Genomic DNA, 9,779 nt, shown 5'->3' with positions numbered 1-9,779 from the left:
TTCCTCTTTTCACAAAGTCCACTGATGAGGTGAATCCAGGTAAAAGCCATTATCCCTTATTGATTTCCCTTATTAAATCTAAACCAATCACAAAGAAGGAGATGGAGATAAATAGAAGCAGACGAGTTAGAGGAGGATTTTTAAGCTTTGAGACACTTGAGATGTGGATTGTGCTGCAACTCAATATCAGGAAGATGACTCTGATATTTTGTGCATTTGGTTTATATACATTAGGCTGTCAAAAAACACAAAACCAATACCAGACAACTTGTAAGCGCGTCTACTACCTTGTTAAAGTCCATTTTCAACCATAGCAGTGGCAATAGAATGGGAGCTTCAGTATCTAGTGTCAAGTCAGCCATAATAAGCCACCTACCAATGCATTCTGGTGTGGCAATAAAGCTGATACTAATCTGGTTTGTTTGTAGTGTGATTGAACCCCTGCATTAGTAGAAGAATAAAAGATGGCTATATTGATTGAGACACCATGCATAATCACACACAAGTAATCACAAGTATCACTCGTTTGATATGAGGGTGACTCACTTGAATGGTGACACTTGTGGTACCAATGATACATCTAAGTCTCTAAAACAGTTTTACGTTTCTAAAACACCAAGACTTTCTCTCTTTCTTTCTTTCTTTCTTTCTCTCTGTTCTTCTCTCCATCAGTTTCAATCCAAGCAACACACTCTTTTCCTTTATCCAAACACACATTCATTGCAATTGATGGAAATAAGCATACCTTATTACCTTATTCATTAAATGAATTACACACTCCAAAGCCACTATAACTCTTGGCTTTAACATTTGGCTTAAGGGTCATTTCCTTTCCTTCAGTCTCCAATCATCTGTGTGTTACAGTGCAGTCCAAAGAGGTAATGTTAAAGGTGCAATGGGTAGCATTTTAACATTAATGTATTACCCCATTAATTTTAAGACATTAATTACTGTAAACAAATGAGACTATCACTGAGAAGACTGTCAGCCTCTACACTGCAGTTTACATTGTGAGCCGCCTGGTCAGATTTGGAGGGAAATCTGCTGGATCGCTTTACGGCACAAAACAGGAAGAGGGCGCTGTTCTTCCAGAGCAAACGGAGCTAAAGCTTTCAGAGATTCTGGTTATAGCAGATGGTGTAAGGAGTGAAAGAATGATGGAAAAATCACTTCCAACACTGTTCTTCAGTAAAGACAAAGAGAAAAGCTTTGACCGAAGAAGCAAAGAGCCACTTTGTGACTGGAAGCCATGGGGTTTATGGGAAATGTGGTCTTGATTTGGAGAAACACGGACACTAACAATACCACTGGTGTGAGATAGAGGCGACCAATTGTCTCCACAATCTCATTTGTTTACAGTAATTATACCAAGGTATCACAATTAGTTGAACAATGAGATATTGATGCTACACATAGCACCTTAATATTGGACATAGGCTATAAACTGACTGGGAAGACCAGCCAGTGTGGAAGTCAGAGGTTTGAATGAACAGAGTTGTATTGTAGTGTAAAGGTGTGCGGGGGTGGGGTGGGGGGTGAGGGAGGGGGGGTACTCCACCTCTCTGATCTCTCTGTGGCTGTAACTGGACACAGGTACAGTCAATGTGACTTTTCAGAGGCAAAACAATACCAGGCAACTCTCAGCAAGCCGGACAATGCTGCTCTGTATCCAGCTAATGATGAGCAGCCAAGAGCTTAGGAGCAGGAACATGGCCGCCTGACGATCGATGAGCTATTTTCTCACTGTTCGTGGAACAAATAGAACTTGCCATGAAGGGAGGCTCACTTTTCACGGAGGATGTTTGTAATGGCAGTGACATATTCTGCCTTTTTCCAGCATAAGCCACAATATCGGGATATATCTATGGATAAACCCACCTAAACTCATAATTCATGGTTGTTTGCAGAATAGAGTTTACCACCTCTTTAGGCTGACATATTTCTTTCATTATATAAGTTCATAGCCTAAATCATAGTGAGTAGTATAAAGCTGATGTGAGTTATGTGAAGTAGCAGCAATTGGCCGAGTTGTGATGTAATCGCTCTCTTTCCAACGTGGCTGAACAGAGCAGAGTCAAATGTGAACAAAAAAAAAAATCATACAATAAAGCTGAAAATGAACCACAAGTACAAATGTAAAAGACATGCATATTCCTTGATAATCCCCTGAAATAGCCGAAGATTTCTTGCTAGCTAGGCTATCGCTAGCTCGATTGCTAACGTTAGCCTAGAAGGCTAGGAAACGTTTTGCAGGATATGATACATCTTTTTTCAAATTTTCCGACCATAAAGCACGTGAACGCAAACTACTGGGACCGCCGAGTTGTGACATATTCCAATGTTCAATTAGTTCATTGAGTTTTGTTTTTTGTTTCTAAGATTATATTTTTGGTATTTTTGCTGTTATTTGATAGCTTACAATACAGACATCATGAAAGATACGGAGAAGGACATTCACTACAAAACCAAACCCCTTCATTTCATCCCTGAAATGTCCTTAATTTCTCCATTACATAAACATTAATTATCCATTAAAAAGGGATTATTAAGGGATTTTTTTCATGGGTTGGCTCATGGAGACACTATTAAGGGATTTTTTTTATGCCTTTTATGCATGGTTTACAGGTTATTAATTAATTATTAATGGAAAGTTCCTGTCTCCCTAAATTTTACATTAAATTAGAAAGTACGCAGTCAAACATTAAGGGGTGGGAGGTTTTAATGGGGTCTCCTCCATTACTCAACTCCCTTAACTCATTTTAAGGGGATTTTGCATGAATTAAGGGGTGAATGCATGTCAATATAAGGTTATTTTAAGGAAGCACTGGTTTGTGGAGATTTGACAAAGGTCTCAGGCTGGTATGCAGGTGCATAGATGCAACTCAATACTTTTGTAAAATTGTTGAGAAGATTACCTGCCATCCGAATCACAGAATACACAGAGTACACAGATATGTATCCAATAAGCATCCTTTAGAGGAGGAATAACACACACACACACACACACACACACAAAGGAAAGCAGGAAGGATCTGGGAGGCTCAGGAAGCGTCTCGGGTTAGCAGGGAGACAGAGAGGGCGTCAGTGATTGTAATGGAGTCATTAGGGGAATAACAGCAACACTTATTCCTGATGCATATCAATGAATGGATATCAGTGTCAGGGCTGCACTGAAAGACCCACTGTTGCACGGAGAAGAGAAGAGAAAAAACAGAGAGAGAGAGAGAAGGGCCGACAGATTCTTTCAAGCGGGTCCACGCCATCCATTCTGATGAGAGGGGGGTGGGGTGGGGGGTGGGGGGTGGGGGGGGTGAGAGACACACACAGTGAATGAGGAGAGAGAGAGAGAGAGAGGGAGAGAGAGAGAGAGAGAGAGAGAGGTAAAATAGAGCTGATTGTTAGAGTAGCTCCTGGTCAGCTAGCCAGCAGGAGAACAGAGGGGGCCAGTGTCAGGACACACACACACACACTGTACAAACACACACACACAAACACACACACACACACACACACACACTGTACAATATGCACAGTATACAGTACACACATATACGGTACACATATTATCCACAATACTACACACACACACACACAAACACACTGTACACTGTATACAGCGAGGGGGAGAGCAGCTGGGCATGTGACTAAATAGCAGGTCTGTAGGTGGACTTGGCTGACTGATCCAGGATCAGCCACATTTCATAAGGCCGCACGACCACTGCAGGATGTCCTGATTCCTGTTCTGGAACTTGCCCCAGGACAAGATTCATATTCTGTAGTTTTGATTTAGTCTCCATCTTTGTTGCTCAGCGCTCATTGCTGTGGTGTTTCTGCACTGCACTTCCCAGAGATCACCTGTCAATCAAGCAGTGTGGGCGGAGCTTGGAGTTTCTGTTGATGCAGTTTGAGTTTCTCTTTTCTTTGTCTGTTCAGCCATGGTGGCTATCACTGCTCATGCTAACTACCCAGTGCTTCTTCTTCTGTTTATTCCAAACAAACCGTAAAAACGCATCACTTCCTGTGCGGCAGAGGATTTTTCCCAGGAAAGAGCTACCAGACACCGGCTGTTTAGAACAGACAATGGAAAAGCTTTTATTAAGTGGATATAGGTTGAATCACTGTTGTGTTATAGCAATCAGTGATAGAGTTGCAAAATGGACATTTATTTATATGAAAATGTTACAGATTACTACTTTAATTTTGAATATAATCAAAGACATTCTTGAAGAGCCTTACATGTACATCTATTTGGAATATTATTAACTGAAAATATTGGTATATTTTACCCCTCTTGTTGTAAACATTGCTAACATACATAGTACAGATTTACAGTCCCTATTAGTCGGATAACCATTGACTCATATATGGAGGGTTGCACTCAGCCCCTTGGATTGCATTACATTTACATATAATTTATGCATTTTAATTCATATTTCACTTTGATAGAGTATGGGTAGTAGCCTATGCATGCTGAAAATAGAAAATAATATGTTCTACTTGAGTGGAATTTTGATTGCAGCACCTTACTGAAGATGAAAGTCTAAATAATGGAACTAATGTTGCCCATCCTCTGAAAACATACAGTCGTTATTTGGCTTAAACGCATTTCTTTTTATACTGGCACGTTTGATAACTTATGCTGCTTTCAGTGCTGCTCGTAAGGTAGAGCTCCTAAGTCAGAAGTTGGAGATAAGTGGTTTTTAGTCGCAGGAAATAACGAAATGCACTCTGTAAAAAGCAGTTTTGATTGCTGTTGTTTCATTGTATAATTCAACAAGCCTTTTTGTGCAGCAGCGGAATGTCATTGATGATTTAATTACCTTTATCAGCCAAAAGTTGTCTTACACATCGCTTTTACCATCAGTTGTTGATGCGGCTCCTGTTCTCTCCATCATATAAACGTCACATCTTGAAAAACTGGCGTACCACAGAAAATCTCAACTTTCCAGCCCGTGCTACCTTGTAATTGTGTCGTCCGTGTGCGCTGAATTGTTATATTTCCGATAGCACGTGAAGGCAGCATTTGTTTGCCGACGCGAAGTTAACCTGTGTCATGTGACCGGAAGCGGAAACTGCCCCGCTCTTCTCCCAGCCCCTACTGAAAAAGCCGAGCACGGTGGTTGAAGCAGCTGACTAGATACAGTATTATATCTGTGAAAGATAACCATGGCTCTGGAATCAAGAATCACACAGGAAGAAATCAAGAAAGAACCAGAGAAGCCCATTGATCGAGAAAAGGTAGCCAGCTGGTTTTATTGTACAGTTTGGCTGGACGTTGTTTACCTCATGCTAACTGGTTTGCTAGCCCGCAAGGCTAACATTTTGGAGATAGGGGTTCTTTTTGTGTGCAGGACAAGCTCATACATGTGATTTTTAAGTTGAATAGGTCTGTGTGGCTGCATTATTTCTTAAGCCATAGGCTGCATAGACAATTAGACAATAAAATAACAAAAGTTAACTTAGTTAAAAGTTAGCCGCTAAAGCACGCTAGTGTGCTAATCATATATTTACTCAACAACATGGTCACTTTGGCTGCCTGGTGTAACCATGAAAAGACGCACTGACACTGCACAAGACCGATAGCAACGTTTGCCGAAATATTTGCAGCTATACGTGCCGTTGTCTGCTGTATGGAGAAAGCCTGCACACCAAACTCCATTTAAAAAAAATGTCATGTTAATGTTGCCTTACTTATCGGTAAATGTATGTAGCAGGTAGGGCGCAATTTAAGATATTTCACGAAACATTAAGGTGTTTTGATAAATTCGGAATAGAGATTATCCACTAAGCAACACTTAATTTCAATAAAATTGCAACTTGTTGAGCTGGTTCACACTGCCCGCTACCGCCCTCCGTATTTTGGTAAAAGATGAGTGAGAGTAGAGAGAGGAGTGAGAGGCAAACCGAGTTCAAGATGAATTAAAAATAAGTGCTGCTTGGTGTATCTATAAATATACTATATGGCGAATTGAGGAATCGGTCCTACTGATCCGTTAAAGGTCCCATGTTGTGTTGTTTCAGTTATGTACGTTTGCCGATAAGCAAGGAAGCATTAAATCAACAGATTTTTGAATGGACTTTGGTGTAATATGTTTTTTTGTGTTGAGGTTTACTGAAGCGGCAAGCTTTTGTGTTACTATGCCAACATGGTTTTGTGTATGAAAGAGTAGCCTTGACACTGGAAACTCGGTGGCTTTCAGAAGGCTGTGTGGTTGGATCTGAACAGACTGGGTCATTTTGGTAAATCCTGCAGTATATTTAATCACAGTCTTGTGTAAAATACCTTTAAACTAGTAGAAACCTTGTCCACGAGTCCAACATTTTGATACCTTGTGATACCTCAAGATTGAAATAATAAGCAAACTGATGAGGTACCAACGTATCATTTTTTGATACTCTGTGTTAGTTAGATCTATCAATTCTACTTTTGTCTCTGTGTGTTTCTGCTGCAGACCTGCCCCCTGCTGTTGCGGGTATTCACCACCAACAGTGGCCGACACCACAGGGTGGACGAATTCGCCAGAGGCAACGTTCCTTCCAGCGAGCTCCAGATATACACATGGTGAGTCTAACAGATGAACAAACCCCAACCTACCTAGAAACTAGTCGATCTGCTTTGTCAACATTATAACAATGCTCTCTATAGCTGGGGTTCCATCCATTTTTATGTGAATTATGGTTTTATCGAATTGAAAAAGCTGAATGAAAACGGCCTACAGTTCTCAAGTAGTATTAACCACATGAACAGTATTTTCTAGTAGGAAGTTTGTATTGACTTGAATGTAGAATTGGGCATTGGAGCCAGTGTGTCTGACTGTGTGTGTGTCCCAGGATGGATGCGACGCTGAAGGAGCTGACCAGCCTGGTGAAGGAGGTGTATCCAGAGGCCAGGAAAAAAGGCACCCACTTTAGCTTTGCCATCGTCTACCCTGACCCCAAGAGGCAGATATACAGGTTGGTGTCACACTGGGCATTAGACAGCAGCAGTGGTTAGAACTCTAGACCAGGCCACCAGCCAACAGGGCCGGTGGATCTGAGCACACTGACTACCAGCCACGCTGACAGTGTTGGGATTTAGAGTTTGTTGTCTTTGTTGTTGTCACCTTCAGGTTTGACTCTGGCTTACAACCTCTGTTTAAACTAGGGGTGGGAAATATATATATTACTGCAAGGAGGTCTTTATTTTTTCAGGTTTGGTCCGTAAAGAAACCGTAAGTCCCAGAGCAACCACATTTGGCAGGTGGGTTCCTATGGCCCCCCGCCTACTCAGGCAAGGCCATTCACCCATGTCGACCAGATGGTGGCACTATAACAAGCAACTTTACGTTTTGGCCTATAACTTCTGAACCATAGGTCGTAGAATCAAAATTCCCTTTCCACTGGATTCCCTGGGTCATTCCGCATCTATCTGCATAGGCCACGCCCATTTCCCCCCGACTAGATTTTCCGCCATTTTGAATTTTGTCCAAAACTCTTTTTTCGCTACTCCTCCTAGGCCGTTCATCCGATTCACATGAAACTTGTATGTGCAGAATCTTGGGACTGTCCTCTTTCAAAGTTACATAAAGGTTATTGATAGGTCAAATGGTTTGGCTTTTATCAACCACTAAACTTTTAACGAAACATACCATAACACAAAATTGCCCATAACTCAGTTCATATCTCATAATTGACTGCATAGATTTTTATGAAAGTTTTTACACATGTTCTAGGATGATGTCCAAGTCGATCCATGAAATTTGGTCATTTTATGAAAGTGGGCGTGGCTTATTGCATAATAACCAAATCTTCATTGGTATTAAAGTCACAACTTCAAAAATTAATTAAAAATCAGCTGTATCTCCTAGAGAGCTGAAATTTTCAGAACATGTTGGCTGAAGTGAGATAAATCTTTCATACACTGGTACCTACCCCCGATTCTGACGTCGCCCCCCTCTGTTTATAGCAAAAACTGACTGTGATCCCACAAGATGATGTCTGTAAAGCCATGTGTAGATTGATTAATGTGGCGTGCTAGTACAGCTATAATATTCTTTCTGAGGCTTTCAATATGGGTTGGACTAGCACCTGTGACCTATCACTTGTTGCTTTGTTTTGTTTCCCCACTGTGACACACACCAGAGTGAAAGTTGGCAGAGTGGTAAAGCTCAGCTCTTTGGACCACAAGGTTGTGAGTTCAAGTCCCTGATGAACTGTGACCATTTTGAAGCTTCATGAAAAGTACATCAACACTAAATCACACAGTGCAGAAAACTCAAAGCAGGTGTTTGACATCATCTGTCTATGGCAAAATACCTGAATGTGTTCTAATAGAAAGTCTGGCCATTGTGAATAACTTCAACAATGTGGTTGCAATGAAATGATGAACTTTACAGAAGTCACGGGCCAACACAAAAGCTGGTGCTAAGCCTTAACTAATAGAGTGTGTGTCCGATCTTCACAACCTGTCAGCTTTTGTGTGTCTTTCTACCTTCTGTTTTGTCTGTCTTTTCAAACTGTGCTTGCTTGGACCCCGCAATTGCCGCTTGCAGCTATATTATAAATTTGATCTTATTATTCAAGCAAAAACAACGTCCATTTGGTGTAATTTGCTCATTCCTGCCATTTCCAGGAAAATGGGCTGATTGTGGAAAAGGGAACCCACTTGAAATAAAATAAACTATGATTATTTTTGTTTTTTTACTATCCTACCACTAGTAGACTAGAGGGGTGGAGGAGGGGTACCCGCAGAAAATATCACAATATTCAATAATATTGAATGTCGGCCCAAGCCTAGTTTAAACCCTCTGGTTCTCTGAGATTCTGCAATTGCAGAATTTTTAAATTTTATACAAATGTTATTTCACTGTTTATATTCACTCATTATATTCCTCTTTATTGGCTTAACTACCCTTGGTTCATTTAAAAGTGTTTTTTTGTTGTTGGAGTTGCATTAAAACACATTTGACTGACGTTTAAAGTCACACTGACATGAAAACACTTTTCACCTTTCTAGCTCATTCTGTCATACCATACATCCAATTTGATAATTTATTCGGAAAATATATATATATTATTGTATTTTTATATAAAAATCTCATTACTTTACTTCCTGGAAAACAGAAAATCTTTAGTGATGACATCGTAGTGTACCAGGAGGTGTCCATAAAAACTCCAACCAATAAAACAATCACAGATTTTTTAACAATCCTGCCCCTACCTTTCTCTTCCTAACTGATATCCCATTGGTTTACACTTTTGATTGATGCCTCCCTGCAGTATGTCCCCCCCCAATATCCTGCTTCAACAGGAATTGCATCACATTAAGGAAATAAGATGCTCTCAAATTGCTGTTTAGTTGTGATTTGAAGCAGTTGGGTTATGATGGAATTTGACATAAAAATATTGCATTGACATTAAAATATTACCTTCCATGACCCCCCCACCCCCCACCCCCCTTTCCCAGAGTGAAAGACATCGGCAGCACTGTATCTGGCAGGAAGGGGGCGGACGACTCCATGACGCTTCAGTCTCAGCGCTTCCAGATCGGAGACTACCTGGACATCGCCATCACGCCGCCCAACAGAGCCCCGCCCATAAACACACGCATGAGGCCCTTCTGAACACACACACACACACACATGCCTCTCCACACCAATCTACACCTCAGTCTACTCGCATGTGATTTTTTTTTTTCTTCTTTCTTTTATTAGACATTGTTTATCTTGGATAAATCATTCATTTGACTGGCTGGCCTCATTTTATAAAATGTGACGTGTAATAAAGTTGTTTTTTTTCCA

General features: G+C 40.8%; 1 protein-coding gene across 1 annotated transcript; it reads left to right on the top strand.

Moving 5' to 3' along the window:
• Positions 1 to 5,090: 5,090 nt before the first annotated feature.
• sap18 (Sin3A-associated protein) lies at positions 5,091 to 9,779 on the top strand. Its single transcript, XM_071537948.1, has 4 exons — positions 5,091 to 5,238; positions 6,453 to 6,562; positions 6,832 to 6,954; positions 9,446 to 9,779. The coding sequence occupies exons 1-4, from the start codon at positions 5,167 to 5,169 to the stop codon at positions 9,600 to 9,602; spliced, it is 462 nt and encodes a 153-aa protein (XP_071394049.1). The 5' UTR covers positions 5,091 to 5,166; the 3' UTR covers positions 9,603 to 9,779.

This window comes from Centroberyx affinis, unplaced genomic scaffold, assembly GCF_046629955.1.
Source record: "Centroberyx affinis isolate AG114_WGS23_722 - 3 ecotype Tasmania unplaced genomic scaffold, CSIRO-AGI_Caff_v1 ptg003154l_1, whole genome shotgun sequence".
In the NCBI taxonomy this organism is placed as follows: Eukaryota; Metazoa; Chordata; class Actinopteri; order Beryciformes; family Berycidae; genus Centroberyx; species Centroberyx affinis.
This window is presented reverse-complemented; position numbering and strand designations above follow the sequence as displayed.